The 16,434-nt window shown below is 44.2% G+C and overlaps 1 protein-coding gene across 1 annotated transcript in view; it reads right to left on the bottom strand.

Annotated features, from left to right (window-relative positions):
• The window catches only part of GRIN2A (glutamate receptor, ionotropic, N-methyl D-aspartate 2A), a 547,317-nt gene that overhangs the window by 104,892 nt on the left and 425,991 nt on the right, over window positions 1-16,434 (bottom strand). Inside the window, exons 6-8 of the mRNA XM_006895214.1 lie at window positions 8,850-9,055; window positions 1,085-1,253; window positions 807-960 (exon numbers count right to left, since the gene is read on the bottom strand). Coding sequence (XP_006895276.1) covers window positions 807-960; window positions 1,085-1,253; window positions 8,850-9,055 — 529 coding nt within the window. The remainder of the gene's footprint in view (window positions 1-806; window positions 961-1,084; window positions 1,254-8,849; window positions 9,056-16,434) is intronic.

Raw genomic sequence — 16,434 nt, 5'->3', positions numbered from 1 at the left:
GAGAGGAAATGGACTGTCACACTGACAGAGTGGCAATGAGACAGTGAAGTTGGTTCAGGACAGGACAAGACTCAGAGCCATTGCTCATAGGGTCACCATGAGCCACAGTCAACCCAGTGGCAATAAATAATGCAGTTGATTCCAAAGTCAAGAGCCATATTGGAGCACTGATGGCATTGTCCATAGTGAATTGTACTGTTAACTCAACAAGTGTGTGTCCTTGGCAGTTCAAATCTACCAACTACTTCCTGATTAAAAGATAGGCAGTCTCTTCCAATTGTGATTTACAACTCTGCAAACCCAATGGAAAGTCAGCTATGAGTCAGAACTTACTTGATGGTAGTAAATAAGTAAATACAGCTTAGGTCCAGAGATCAATGTTTTTCTTAACCTCGTGGTGTGGTATTTTAGCATTGAGTGGCTGACCTACAGATGGACCCACACAGCTGGTCAAGGCCTTGAACATCTGCTCCTGTAAAGATTATAACCTAGGGGACCATACGGGGCAGTTGTGCTCTGTCACGTGGGTCACCATATGTTTGAATTGACCCAAAGTCACTAAACAATGACATGTGAATATGTAACAGGAATTTCAGCCAGCATTCCCAAGTTTAAGATCAATGAAATAACCGAGGGGGTGGGGGTACTGGAATAATTTCAATGTGGCATGTCCCAGGGCACATGCTGTTGTGATCACCAGAATAAGGTCCTGCCTGGTCAAAAACCTTGTGTGGAAACTCAGGAAATGTTGAACAAGAAGAAGAATTTCTTGTGGGAAGGCAAGCGTAACCCAGGCATTCACATACCTAGAAAAGCAGAAGGTGAGACGGTGCCGTTGCTCCTTGAAACCATGACGCTGATTCCTGTCTCCACGAAGGGCACAGAGAAATCCACCACTTCCGAGCGCTCCTCGTTGATGGTGAGCGAACCGACTGCCATGACCGCCCGCTGGTAGACCACCTGGACGCAGAGTAAGAGAAAGAACAGGATCCTCATTCATCCTCCCCCAACACACACACACACACCCAGGGCACCTCAGATGCTTTGTGTGAATGAGAGGCTGGGGGAGGGAAAGAGGCCTTACCTCCCCAATCATGCCGTTCCACACATTGTTAACTTTCTTGCCATGCTTCCCATTGGTCACCAGGTAGAGGTCGTAGGTGAACTTCACAGTCCGGGACAGCTTCTTGAGGATGTCGATGCAGAACCCCTTACAGCACTTCTTCACATTCATCCCCTCGTTGGTGGAGTTGCTGGAAAGCAGATGCCAGGACCACAGGGCATTAGAGGTGGAAGGAATGAGTTTATGACCCTGAGCTACATGCCATGCTACTATTTTGCAGATGGCACACTGAGGCTGCGAGAGAAATTCCTTTATCTTTTCTGTGGCTGCAGAGCGAGTTTACAACAACAAAAGTAGAAAGTGCTCTGAATTATAACAATAATCATGACAACTGCCAACTTCTACTGAGTAATTATTATTTGCTCTTTACTATGCTAAATGCTTTATGCTAATTGTTGGCTGTCCATGATGCCTGTCTGTCTGTCTGTCTCTCTCAACTTCCTGTTGTGTTGTGGTTTACGGGAAAGTTTACGGAGCAAACCATTTTCCATTCAACAGCTTACACATATCTTCTTTGTGACACGGACCCCAATCCCCACCATCTAACCACAGTCCTCCCTGGGTTTCTGCATTGCATTTGTCTTTCTTTCCCTTGGCCCCTCTTGCCCACTGAGCTTTGTTTTTTGCAAACACTGCCCTTTGTCTTATATGATTGTTTGTTTTGAGGAATGCATCCCTTCTCTAGCAAATGAAAACTCATTGTGTTTGACGGCAGGTTTTCCAAAGTCATAATTCATACTGGAAGAGACCGCCCATCTTATTCTCACTGAGACACTGGTGGCTTCAAACTACCAGAGAGCGACCTCTTATTGGATGGCATTGCAATTCCCTATGGACTATACCACCGGAGCTTGCTAAGGTTTGTCAATTGTTTGGGTGAAGGCTGTTATATCCCTTGAAGTAGGCAGTATTAGTATCCCATATTACAGATATATATATATATATATATAGTTATAGTTGTTGTTGTTAAGTGTCAGAGTCGTAGGCGACTCATAGCGACCCTATGAATGAAAGTCCTTGACACTTGCATGCATGACTTTCATCCTTTCTCCAGGTTCATATAGTTATATATATTTTATGTATTTTATATATTGCTATATTTGTTATTTAACCTTCCAAAGACTCTATTTACAGAATGTCTGTACAGCTATGAGGAACTCTGGTGGTATGGAGATGGTAATCAGGAATTTATGTTGGTACCTAGCCTAGCCATGTGTGTGTGTGTGTGTGTGTGTGTGTGTGTAAAGGGAGGTTCCTGTGTGACTCAGCACCACCACCATATACAAACATACAAACTAAATGATTCCAATTCAGCAACCCTGTAGGACAGAGTAGAACTGCCCCATGGGGTTTCCAGGACTGAACATCTTTATTGACACAGACCGACTCATTGTTCTCCTGTAGAGTGGTTTTGAACTGTCAACCTTTCAGCTAGCAGCCAAGCACTAAACAATTGCACCATCAGGGTCCCCTATACAGATATCTCTTGTCACTTTGTACCGTGACTCTGAAGAAAGCGAGACTCATGGGGGGAAGGAGTCCATAACGTATCCAGTTCACTGGCTCCCCAGTTTCCTGGTGAGGTCAGGGGACATGTCTGTGGTCATCAAAAACAGGAAGAGCCATGTTTAAACCCAGATCTGCACCAACCATCAGGGAAACTCACACAGGTGTCCTTGTTTACAGAGCCTTGTTGGTAAATAAAAATGGTGGCTTCTCTACAGAAAAGATTAAGAGCCACCAAGTAGAGCACCTGTTACATAAGTGTTTAAAAATACATTTTCACTCATCCCACCAGCGACTTGACAGCTTTGGGTTTTAATTGACAGCGTATCCATTTCTCCTTAGACAGAAGCCCAGATAATTTTTCCTGTACTTTCTCTCCCTGCTTTTAACACCCAGCTAATGGACCTGAAGAAAAATTGGATTTCTCAATTCCTGTATGATGATCTGTGTTTCCAGAGGACTGGAGAGCAGGCAACATCATTTACTAGCAGTGGAGACAAACAGTTCTGCCTGGGAGAACATATCCCCAGAAAACTAATACCATCATGCCGTCCAACAGGAATCCTTCCTGGGACCAATCAGGCGCCAAGGTTTTACTTGCAGGAAATGCAATTGCTCCAGGCTGTGTTAATGCTGGGATTAGGGGTTCCTAATAATTTTCTATTACTCTCAGGTAAGTCAAAGACTCTGATTAGCTCATAAATGCTTCATAAACTTCTCACATCCTCAAATGGAAAAAAGGATGTTACAAGCCTCCACTTCCCCCTGGAAGTAAAATTGTAAATTTGAGCCTTTAAGCCGTTTATATTCCTGAGCAGATAAGTCAACTCTTTGAAAGAACAGAGTTGATTTGGGTTCTTTTCTCCACACAAATATGGTGTTGTCTCTCTAATTGGTTCCAACTCATAGCAGCCCTCAGTGGAATTTCTATGGCTATAAACTGCAATGGGAGGCTACTTCTCCTATTTCTCCTGTGGAGCTGCTGTGAGGCTCCTTCTCATTCTTAAATCTCACCACGAATCTTGCTTGTGTGAGTGGAAGTAGCTATAGCCCCCAAGCTATTCCTCTGCACACCACCTTGCTTCTTTCTTTCAAAAATTCCCGTGTCATCAATTTTACCCTCCTCGGAGCATGCATCTGACTGTATTTGGCAGTCTATACTGTAGACTAGGGCTTCTAAGCTTGATCGCAGTTTGTCTCTTCTCCATAAGTTTTTACTAGTTAGGATAGTGTGTGTGTGTGTGTGTGTGGCGGCGGGGTGGTGGGTGCTTCACGGAACTGCTTATTAACCTTTTAAAAATTCTTCTAGTATCTGCCTGAAGGTCTTCTGCATGATTTGTTCTAATAGATATTGACTAAATAAAGATTATTAGTGCAAAAAAAGTTCTAACGTGGGATGTTCTTGTGTTTTGTAGCCTTGGAAATTCAGGGGAGGGTCGGTTATGAGTCAGTTCTGAGTTTATTGTGGAGGTGGTCTTAGGTGGTATTAGTGCTGTTGTGACTCTTAGTGACCCTGTGCACAATGGCTGCTCTATTCTGTGTCAACTTCACCATCTCCAACACACTAGAGCTCACTGTTATAGTCACTCCATCTTATCAATCCATTTTATCAAGTGTCATTCTTTTACTGACCTTTCCAAGCATAATGTCCCCTTTTCCAAGGACCGGCCCCTACTTACAGCCTGTCCAAAGGATGTAAGACCATCCTTGCCTCCAAGGAGCACTCTGATTTCACTTTCTCCAGGATCGACCTATGTGCTCCCTTGGCAACCAATCCACTATTATTATAAGTCATTATTGTAGTTTGGAAGCAGGAGTGGCATCCTCTTCCATAACAGCTTGCCTCCAGAAACCCTATGAACCTGGAGAGAGGATGAAAGGCACCCAAGCATCGAGGACTCTTCTTCATAGGGTCGCTATGAGTCACCTGCGACTTGACTGCACTTAACAACAACAACAACAATTGCAGTTTAGAAAAAATTTAAATGCAAATTGCTTTCCCATTCAGCAATTCATATAGACATTGTGTGACAAATCCTTCACCGTAACACCACTCTTTCCATACTCCTCCTTCCATTCACTCCTCTTTTCTACCCATTCTCAGTTTTTGAACATTTCTTTCCAAAATTAAAGCCTTTTAGGCTTGTATGGTTGATTGTGCTGAGAAGTATGTTCTTTCTTGATGAAATTCATTTTAGAGAGTTAACTACTGTTTGGTTGAAAGATAGTCCCTCGGGGTTGGTTCAGTTCTAGGACTAAAGGGGTCTAAGAGTCACAGACTCCAGGACTCTAACTGTGTATGCTTTGTGACAACAAGATCCTTGTCTGCCCTGTTCATTGATATGTCTCTCTGGTCAACGTGACACCGAATACCATAAACTGAACCTAATACCTATTTATTCCCCAACGGAATGATCTATTGATCATTTCAACTCCAAAGAGTCTGATTTTAATAACCTCATCAATAACACTTCTCCACACTAGATAATAATATACCTTCATAATATATTTAACAGTCAGACTGAAAAAAATGTTATGGTGGCCTTTGCTATGTATATTTTCACACGTACAAACAGTACAAACAGATAAATTGGATTCTAAAACAAATAAGCAAAACCCTTATACTGTATTTTAAGCATTTCTTTTTATATATATTTCAATGAAATTTTATAAAGAACTTGGATTTCCATTTATTTATTGTTGCACATTTACACTTGATTCTTGTCTAATAAAAGAGTTAGGCTGGAATCTGAATTCGGAGTAACTTCAGATTTTCCTCTGTTTAGTCATCCAACAAGCCTGTGTGACATGCCTTAAGCTTGTCACTGGGAGTACAAAGATCAACGAGCCACATTCTTGTATGTAGGCAGCTCATCACCTAGGGAAAGTGCTGGCCAGCTGTTGTTGTTGTTGTTGTTGTTTTTAAGTGCCGTTGTCGAGTCATAGGCGACTCATAGCGACCCTATGAATGAAAGTCCTCGATACCTGCATGACTTTCATCCTTTCTCCAGGTTCATAGGGTTTCCGGAGGCAAGCTATTAAGAAAGTGGATGCCACTCCTCCTTCCAAGCTTGTTTTAATCGGAGAGCTCCACCAAACACTGTCCACCATAGGTAATCATTATCATATTTGATACATCAGTGTCACAGTGTTCTGCTTCACAGCAACCACAAGTTACTTCTGTATGGCAATTGGACACACCAAGATTATATGACCTAGAAGAATGCTTGGCCAAAAACAATGAAAAACAGGCCCGAGGGCCGCGGATTAGAAGTCACCCACCTTTGGCTTGGTAGCATCACTTTCTGTCCACTAGGCCAACTGATCTCTCTCTACTGGCCAACTATAGACCATGAAAATGTAGGTAGAGATTTGAGTTGTGTGGAGAAGACTATCCCATGGACTGCCAAAGAAACCAAACAAACTTGTCTTGGAGAAAATGCAACCAGGGCAGTCCTTGGAGGCGAAGATACCTTGGACATATTGTTAGGAGGAGGCCGATCCTTGGAAAAGGACATCATGCTTGGAAAGGGGTGAGGAGTCTACATAAGAGAGGAAGACACCCTCAACAAGATGTATCGCGATGGTGACCATAAAAATGGGCTCCGGTTTATCAGCGATGGTGAAGATGGCACAAGGCAGAGCAAGGTTATCCAATCTGTTCTTCAAATGGTTGTTCATAGAGTTCATCTGTTATGAGTCACAGTCAACACCATGACACACAACAAGAGTGTAAGCGGGTAAACTTGTCCAATTTAAGGAGACAGTGGCTAAGACTTAAAGACAAGAACTGGTTAAATGCTAAGAGGTAATCAGAAAATACTTTCTTCCTGAATGTTCACTAGTACCCATTGTTCAAGTCAATTCTGACTCATCTGGAAGGGAGTGGATGGAGTTTGCAATGTTGTAAACTTTCATGGAAGCCGACTAACTCATCTTCTGTGGACCTGTGGCTAGTGCTCACTGCTTTCACAGCTGAGGACTTAAGTCGTATGTCACGAGAGCTTCTGGATGTTCCATGGGGGCAATATTTTGCTTGTGTTTGCATTGTTGTTGTTGTTGCTGTTAGGTGCCATCGAGTTATGTATGATTTCTAGTGACCCTATGAGCAGCTGGCCTGAACCCTGCCCTCTCCTGTGCCATCCGGACTCATCTCTGACACACTGGAGCCCAGTGCTGAAGTCACCGTGTCAAACCATCTTGTTGAAGCTCTTCCTCTCCTTCACTGACCCTCCATCTTTCCAGGCATAATGCTTCTCGCCAAGGAATAGCTTGGTTTGCATTCGAAAAGATTATGAACTAAGCTTTGGATCTGGCCAAAGCTTTATACTTCTCCAAAGGACCTGTGGATTAAAGATAACCCTTCCCTGGAGAAGCTGAGGACAAACATCAGCTCTTTATCTCATAACAAAAGAAGAAATAAGTTGGACGCCATGTTTACTTGCTTTCAGTGAGTAAGAACGCAATCACAAGATTTACAAAAACAACATAGTAGCCATCAAGCCAGTTCTAACTAATGGCAACCTCATATATATCACAATAATATTGTGCTCCAAAGGGTTTTCAAGGGCTGATAATATTTTTTTTAATTTTTTTAAGTTAGATCAACAAGTCGTCTTTCCAAAGTGCCTCTAGGTGGACTTGAACCCCCAACCTTTTGGTTAGTAGCCAAGTGCATAAGTACCTGTACCACACAGAGACTACAAAGAGATCTGTATTACCTTCATCATAGAAAGTCAGATGCAAAGTGTGTGAAAATGGCCAAGCAGAGGTTTTAAAAATTTTGAAGTTTGAATTTGACAGACACCAAAGAGATGGAGAAAGGCCAAAATGGTAGGGTGGGGGAAAGGCCAGCAAAAAATAAACAAATGCATAAAACAAAGGGGAGGGGGAACTCCCACCCAAGCCCAGGTAAGGGGGAACTGCTGGGGAGAGCTGACTGATAAAATGATTGAGGATACTGCTGCTTTAGGGAGAGACAGACCAGGGCTGTGTGCCTAATGTATCAAGTGCTAACCAAAAGGTTGTAAGTTTGAATCCAGCGGCTGCTCTGCAGGAGAAAGTCTTCTCCCATAGAACTTCACCATCCTGGAAAGCTGATGGACAGTCACTATGGGTCAGAGCCAACAGGGCGCACTGTGTGGTTTTGTGTTTTTCTTCTATTTACGAGCTGGACGGCTTTGAATATGTTTTCTGATTTTATCATGACTCAGGTTTATCACATATTAAATGAGCAAAACCCACCTACACCATATTGCTGTTGTTGGAATGAAATAGACTGCAAACCACTGAGTGCCACCCCAGGAACTGATGTAAGGCTTTCATCTACAGTTACACTACGCTCGTTACACTCATAGGAGAGGCCCTGCTTGACATTCATGAACCAAAAGCTTGGTGGTTCGAGTTCACCCAGAGATGCTTTGGAAAAACAGAACATTCATGCCTGAAAAATGAGTTTTGAAAACTCTACGGGGTACGGTTCTATTGTGACCCACGTGGGGTTGCCATGAGTATGAATTGATGGCTATTGGTTTATAGTTTACTCTATGTCAAAAAGGAAAACTTCACAGCTGCCAAGTTGATTCTGACCATAGCAACCCTCCATCAGGTTCCCAAGACTATCAATTGGAAAGGGAGGAGACTGCCCATCTTTCTCCCTCGGAGCCACTGGTGGATTTGAACTGCCAGAGACACAAAGCCCTTGGTTATCAGGGCAGCTTGCTACGGACTCCCGAGAGCCCTTTCATTATAAGGAATTTAAATCACCAGTTGATGTGGTCAAGTTGATCGCAACACATGGCGACTCTGCGTGCACAGTAGGACTACTCCATGGGGTTTCAAGGCTGTGCCTCTTGGGAAGCAGATTACCAGAGTTGTCTTCTGAGGTACTTCTAGGTGACACCTGACTTTTTTGCACCGCCCAGGAAGTTCCTATATTTTAGTTCATCTGGTGGCATTGTGCATGGGGAGTTGTGTTGCTAACCCAAAGTCTGTAATCTCTCTGAGGGTTCGAATCCAATGGCTCTTCTGAGGGAGAAAGATGAGCAAGATCCTCCCCTGCGAGTATAGCCTCAGAAACCCCGTAGTGGAGGTTCACTTAGGAGTCAGTTCCGACCCAACAGCAATAAGAGAGAGATTCATTACAGGCATATTCTCAACAATGTGTGTTTGATTTAAAGGATGGGAAAGACTTCCCCAGACAGCATTCTCTGCTACTCACTTGATTTTGACAAACTTCCGGCACGGGACGGTGTTCCGCACACAGGTCTCCGTCAGCGGGTCGATGTCTTCCACGATGACAAAGGGAGCCTCCTCCAGCGTGACGATGCTCAGATGGTTGTCGTCGGGCTCACAGTCGGAGAAGGACTTGTACCTTGGCCACACAGCATGCCTCAGGCTCAGCGTCTGGTTCTCCCACTTGCCCACCTGCCGCGCAAAGACAGAGACACTGCAGTGAAGCCTGCTACCTTAGGAGCACCTGCGTCCTCAGGTACCAAGAAAACCAAGAGGGACGATCACTGGGAAACCCCCATGCTAAGCCCCTCTCCAGATTACTCAGAAGGCACCTTTGGGAGTGGGGGTTCCCAGACCAGCTACATGTGTGCACCTGAGTGTAGGGTCCAGGCATTGATCCTCTTAGGGCTCCCCCCAAACCAGAAGCACCCCCATTACCATAAGTCAATCCCGAATCATAGTAACCCCCTAATGGACTTCTGAGCCTGTAAATCTTTATGAGAAGATTCCGTATCTTGTTCCCATGCAGCAGCTGGTGATTTTTATTCGGTTGGAAGCCCAACAGCTAACACACTACACCACTAGGGCTCCTTTTTGGAACTCTCTAGGTGATTCCAGGGAATTCTGGTGGTGTAGTCCATACATAACAAGTTGTGTTGTTAACCCAACACTGAGAGTCTTCAGCGACTCAAATCCACCGGCAGCTGTGTGGGAGAGAGATGGGCGGTCTCCTCCCGCTATGATTCACAGCCGTGGATACATGATGGAGGGGCTACGAGCTGAGCTGAGGAGTGATTCCAGGGTGCGGCCAGGATTGAGAACCACTGCTATCAAGGAAATGGCATGGACTTTTAGAATCAGGTGGTCTGCATTGTTGGTCCCTGCAACACTTCTGCTCTCAAAAACCATGAACCTGTTTTTGCATCTGTAAAGCAGTTACCATCCCACCAATGTTAGGAGGATGGTGTGAACACTGACTTAGGAAGTTCACAAAGAAGCATTCAGCACAGAGTCTAAGAACAGAGTCAGTCTCTCTCTCTCTCTCTCTCCCTCCCTCCCTCCCTCCCTCTCTGTCTTCCTCTTCCCTGACCAGCTGGAACCAACAAATAGCTGAGGCTGTGAATCTCATGGGAAGAGATGTCTTAGCCTTCTCCTTCGGAGTCACTGGAGGATGGGTTAACACAGCAGCTCCCCAGAGCCAACACCACCAGAGCTCCTTGGCATATAGTGGGGATTCTGCAGGTTTTTTTCCTCTAGAGGATGTGGGGGCCCAGTGGTTAAGTGCTCAGTTTCTAACCTAAAGGTCGGTGGTTGGAATTCATCCAGCGGCTCTATGGGAGAAAGACCTGCCAATTTGCATCTGTAAAGATGACAGCTTTGAAACTCTATGGGGATGTTCTGCTTTGTCTTACAGGGTCACTGTGAGTCACCATCAACTCAGTGGAACCCCAAATTTTTCTTTAAGAATAGGAGAAAGCAATGCAAAAGATGAAAAGAAAAAAGAGAAAGACAATGAGATGGAGATGGATGGATGGATGGATGGATGGATGGATGGATGGAAGAATGAATGAATGAATGAATGAATGAATGAATGAAAAGAGAGTGAAGGCTGTGGAGAGGGACGATGCAGGAGCGCGGAGCAGGTGAAGACATTAGAAGTGTCCATTCAATCCCAGAAGATCTGGTTCCACTGAAGTTGCAAATTAAAGGGAGCTGTTGTTAATTCAGCCCAGAGCCCAGACTTTTTCTGCTTAGTGCACATCAAGACCTGTCAAAATAGAATCGATTGCAGTCCTTCTGAGCAGTGGTCGGCGTCCTAGCGGAATCAAATTGAAGGCTGTGTGTTTTGAACCTTAATCTCATTTGACAGTTTGACACTATTCACACACACAGGCTGGGAGAGCGCTACCCCCCAGCATGGTGCTCCCCCTTCCAAGGGTCGGTGCTGTATTTATAGAGCCAAGCTTGGCAAACACCGAGTCTGCAGAGCTGTATATTGCATCTAGGCTTGTCTACGTGGACGTGACCTCCTTACCACTCCTCCTGCCCTGTTTGTGCCATCAGAAACTAAGGCTAGGCTCTTCAGGAAGAGTCAGACGTGGTGGACAGTGGGAAGGGGACCAGGGTGGGGGCAGAGGAGGCACTTGGAGCTCCCTAAGATGCACTGCACCATTTGAGCAGAGTGACTCATCCCATGTGGCCAATTACCAAATTGTCCACCTCGGCTGATGACCTCCTTTACAAGTTAGGAAGGCAGTCATCTGATGAAGCCAACATGTCCATCAACGCATGCTGTGATGTTTAAGGCAGGCTGGGGACAGTGTTGAGCACGCCAGATTCCTTATTTATTCAGTATGTTTATGGACTGGCTCCCCTATGCTGGTCTCAGGCTCTTCAAACTATTTGTCTGCTGTAGAACAAATACCAAATCAGTAATGAGAAGTATGTAAACAGATGGACAGATCGACAGCCAAGGTTTTCCTTTGGGGTCACCACTGAGTCACCCTCTCTCTGTCTCCCTTGGAAAACTCAAAATGCAACATGAAAGAGGGTTCACAGCAGGTAAGAAAATAAGTTTTTCTTTTCTTTTTTTTTTTACCTAGAAAGAATACTATTTTCGTACGAATCCTTTTCTTATTGCGATGAAAATATACATAACAAAACAAATGCCAACTCAATTCTCCATGTAAAATCCAGTGACAGTGATTAAATCCTTCACGCTGCGCAGCCATTCTTATCATTTTCCAAAGCACTCTGCCACCATCAATTTTCAGGATTCAGTTTAACATCAACAGTTCCATTATTTGTATTAAAAAAAACAACCAACCCAAATTGTGATGTGTAGGCATTGCTTTCAGGATTCCCAGTGGTACAGCCGTTAAGCACCGGGTTGCTGAGCAAAAAGCCAGCAGTTTAAACTCAGCAGGCAGCAATTCCAAGAATGACAAGACAGGCAGCTCAGTCTGCTGGTAGAATTACAGCTTTGCAAATGCTACAGGGCAGTCCTGTTCTGTATTCTACGGTCACTATGAGTCTAAACCAAATCCAAAGCAACAGGTTTGGGCTTGGATAAGCGTGGCCTCATCTCCTAGACCACTTTGCCACTTGTTTCTCTTCAGTTCAAAACACTCTAGCATCTCTGAAGGAAAAACAACTTCTTAGACAGCAACTGGGCTCAGTGTGTTTCAATCACAGCACAGTCCTCTTACCTACCTCGTGTAGGTGAGCCTACATGGTACATGTTTTGGGAATGGTCATCACCCTGGCACCACTGTTGTCAGCCGGGGAAAAGGAAGCTATCACAGTTGGTTTTTTGGTATAGTTTTTGTTGTTGTGAAGAGAACTGATTTTGGAGTCAAACAGAACTAGACATGCATCCCAGCCTTTTCCATTAGCTAGGCAAATCCTTCATATCTCTGAGCTTCCCCTTCTAAATGTGTGGAAAAGGACAGGATATGCCTCCTGGAGTTTGGACTGTGCTAACTATGGACAGAAATCACTGACTACAAACTCTAGTGCCTATGGTATAAGACGGACGCCATTATTTTGTTGTTGTTAGCATTGAAGATACAGCTCACGTGCCATCCTATCTGCAAAGTTATTCCTTCTTCCTCTCATACACTAAAGCTTTTCACTTACTCCCATGCCAGCATTGGGATGCTATAATTATAACTATGCCACATTTACGTACTTCTGCATAGTCAGGAAATGTGCCAACATTACTGCTTTGTTTAATCCCCCCAAATCCCACATGGTAAGATTATTGTCCTAACTTTACATTTCAGGGGACCCAACCACAGAGAGGTTACATAACCTGTCCAAACTCACACTGCACATTGAGTAAGTAGTAGTAGAACCCAGAGTTACATCATGGGCTATCTGAAAAGAGAAAATAAATCAGTCTTGGAAGAACTATAGACAGAGTGTCCCCTTGAAGTAAGAATGGTGAGACTTCATCTCAAATCCTCTGAGCATGTTATCAGGAGGGGTCAGCCCACGGAGAAGGGCATCATACATGAAGAAATAGCGAACAAGAAGACCCTTAATGAGATGCACTGACAGAGTGACTCTTCAACAGCAGGCTTAAGCACAGCAGGAAGTGTTAGAATGGCTCAAGATCAGGCAAAGCTTCATTCTATTGTACGCAGAGTCACTCTAAGTTGGAGCTGACTCAATGACATTGAAGAACAACAATATCTGACTTTAAAAGTGCTTTTCCACTACAAGGTTGCTTCTGTTAATTAATCTGTAATAAGAATGTTGTAAGGATTTCTGGCGTTGTTGTTGTTATGTACCGTCGAGTCACTTGCGACTCATAGTGACCCTCTGTACAACAGCCCTAAACCCTCCTCTGTCCTGTGCCAATCATACTGTCTTCAATACACCCATCCCGATTACCCCAGTCACTGAGTCAATCCACCTCATAGAGGGCCTCCCCCTCCTGCGCTGTCTCTCCACCCTCCCAAGCATGTTGTCCCTCTCCAAGGACTGGTTCCTCCGTATGACATGTCCAAAGTATGTTAGACAGAGCCTCAGAATCCTTGCCTCCAAGGAGCCACCTGGTTTAACCCTTCCCAGGATGAATCTGTTTGTCTTCCTAGCAGTCCATGGTACCTTCAATACTCTTCTCCAGCACCACAGCACTCTGGCATTAGCAACAGTTAAATGCTAGGTTGTAAACCCAAAAACTGGAAGTTTGAACCCACTCAGCTGCCCTGTGGAAGGAGACCTGGTGAAATGGGCCCACAAAGAGTGTTGTTAGGTGCTGCTGAGTCATCTTTGACTCAGCAACCCCACGCACAAGGAATCCCTGCCCCATCCTACGTCATCCTCGGAATCTCCGCTGTCCTTAGCTACATGCACTGTTCCAGCCACTCTGTTAACCCATCTCATTGAAGGTCGTCTTCTTTTTCACTGACCTTCTAATTTCCTAACCATGATGCCCTTCTCCAGAGACTGACTCCTCCTGATAATATGCCCAACATAAGTGAAGTGAAATCTCATCATCCTTGCCTTTAATGAGCACCTGCCTGCACAGGTAGTCTACTCTCTCTTTTAGCAACATGGGGCTGCTTTAAGTCTAAATTGACTCAATGACACCTAACATTTACAACCACCATACAAAGGGGTGATGGGAGGAGCAGTGGGGCAGTGGAAGAATGTTTACCTTTCATGCTGAACATCTTGATTTTAATTCCAGCCAATGGCCTTCATATGAAGCCTCTATCTGTCTGTCAGTCTGTCAATGGAGGCTTGCATGTTGGTATGATGATAGATAGATTTCAGTGAAGTACTCAGACAAGAAAGAAAAGTATGGGAGTTGCTTCAGAAAATCAAGCAATAAAAAGCCTCTTGCTCACGATGGTCCTATCTGCAATGAGCTAGAGGATGATGCCGGATAGGGTAGTATTTTGTGTTGTGTACGTGCCATGAGTCAAGGGCCAACTCGACGGCAGATAACAACAATAACATCATGTCTCCAAGAACCTTCCTTCCCTATAAAGATGTTACCTTAAGTTCCAAGATAACATGAAGGAAAACAGAGACCAATGGCCTAGAAGGATCTTCAATGATGTTCACATCACCTAAGCCTACGCTTTGGAATCAGGTCAACATTCTAGGACAAGGCTGACTCATGGAGAGAGATTCTGCAAAGCTGTAAAAGCTCTCAGAGTACAGTGACTTCCTACAAGTTCTCTAACTTCTCTCCTTCTCTTGCCAACATGCCAAAGTAAATGCCCACAGGTCAGCTGAGGAGTGTGTAAGTAGAGTGTGTAAAGAATGTGATAAGGAACCAGCTTGCTGCTGGAGCCACTGCCCTGCATTCCAAGAGGTCTTTCCTCCACTGCTTGGCTAGGTCACAACTAGGCTCCTTCGGCCCTCATTTCAGACCCCAAATCTCCAGGTCTAAGGTTGTAAACAGTAGATAGGACAGAGAAGACATTCCCCACCTGACCCTCTAGATACTCATTTACAAGAGACTGTAACCAAGCCCATATGTGTCAATGACTTTAACCAAAGAAACATTTACTACTCAGCTCACAAATATGTATTTTTTTTCTAGGATGTATTCTATTATTTTTTTAAAAAAATTATTTTCCACTGGTTTACTTATAAAGTTGATATACATTGTTTTTCACACCAGACCTTTCCCCTTTCCTTTATCCACCCTTCCCCCAATCCATCAAACTGTGTGACCCTATGACTAAGCCCTCACCCCTCTGCTCCCACTACCCCACTGTGGCTCCTCATACGTGTTCTACAATGATGGTCTTATATAGTATTTGTCCTTATGGGACTGAGTTAGTTCCCTTAGCATAATGCTCTCCAGTCCCTCACAAGTCAGGTGATAATTTACAAAATCACTGCTCATGCATGCCCACGAATATTTTTTTTAAGGGATGACTTGATTTCGTTCAACATCTTACTGTTGAAGACGCACTAGATGTAGAGGGTGATTCAACCAGTAAAATTCTGACTAGCATGGAAGTTTTACCATAATAGGGAAGGTAGACTTTAGTTAAGGAGTTCTGGGTGCTAAGTGCTCTGCTTCCAAACAAAGGTTGGTGGTTCAAAACCACCCAGAGGCCCTGTGCAAGAAAGACTTGGCAATCTGCTTCTGTAATAAATTACACCCCAGGAAATCTTACTGCAGTGACATGGGGTCACTATGAGTTAAAAAAAAATCAACAGCACTTAACAATAACAACACCAGACCCACTTACGAGGTCCAATAATCACAAAGTGTATCATACATATGGTTATTGTTGCTGTGTGCCATTGAGGTGGGACTGATCCACAGGTGACCCTCCAGAAGCAGTAAATCAATGGGAAGAGACTGCCTATCCTCCCACAGAGCAGCTCATGTAATTGATCTATGTGCCTTTGCGATGGCAATGCAGCTTCTGACCACAGGCCACCAGAGCTCATGAAGAAGTAAAGGAAAACGAACTGAAGAAAGTTTATCAAAAAGAAATAAACCAAACCCACCGACATCACATTTCTTCCAACTCACAGTGACTTATAAGATGGCGTGGAACTATGTCTAAGGGTTTCCCAGACTGTATCTCTTATGGAATTTTACTGCCTCATAGATGTTAATGGGGTTCAATTACCAGCCTTTCCATCAGCATTTCAATGCTTAAGTCACTTTCCCACCAGAGCTTTATAGGAGAAAGGAAACCAGGCAAGGCTTCTCAAAAGAGGTGCTACTTAAGCTGAGATCATTAATCCAGGATGAGTAAAAAACAAAGCCCTGTAGACCCTGTTGAGTTCACTGAGTCTCATCTACAGAGGGATTGCATCCATCTAGACACTCTTCATTGTCTGTAGGTCTAAGGTTCTGTGCAGAGTACGAAGATCCTTTGCCTTCTCAATTCTTTGCTGATTTGAGACCAGAGAAAAGAGGAGATCTTTGGAAAGGAAGTAGAAGACTCTCACAACTTGAGGTTGAATTCTGGTTAGCAAACATATCAGGGAAGCCAAGCACCTCGGAAGACGACATGAGAGGCCAGCCTGATGACATGCCTCCCTCTGAAGCACTTATGAAAAATGATTTCACAGTCTAGGCA

This window comes from Elephantulus edwardii, unplaced genomic scaffold, assembly GCF_000299155.1.
Source record: "Elephantulus edwardii isolate Elephantulus edwardi_28Jun2011 unplaced genomic scaffold, EleEdw1.0 scaffold00162, whole genome shotgun sequence".
NCBI lineage: Eukaryota > Metazoa > Chordata > Mammalia > Macroscelidea > Macroscelididae > Elephantulus > Elephantulus edwardii.
Note: the sequence above shows the minus strand (reverse complement) of the source record. Positions and strands in the feature narration are given on the sequence as shown.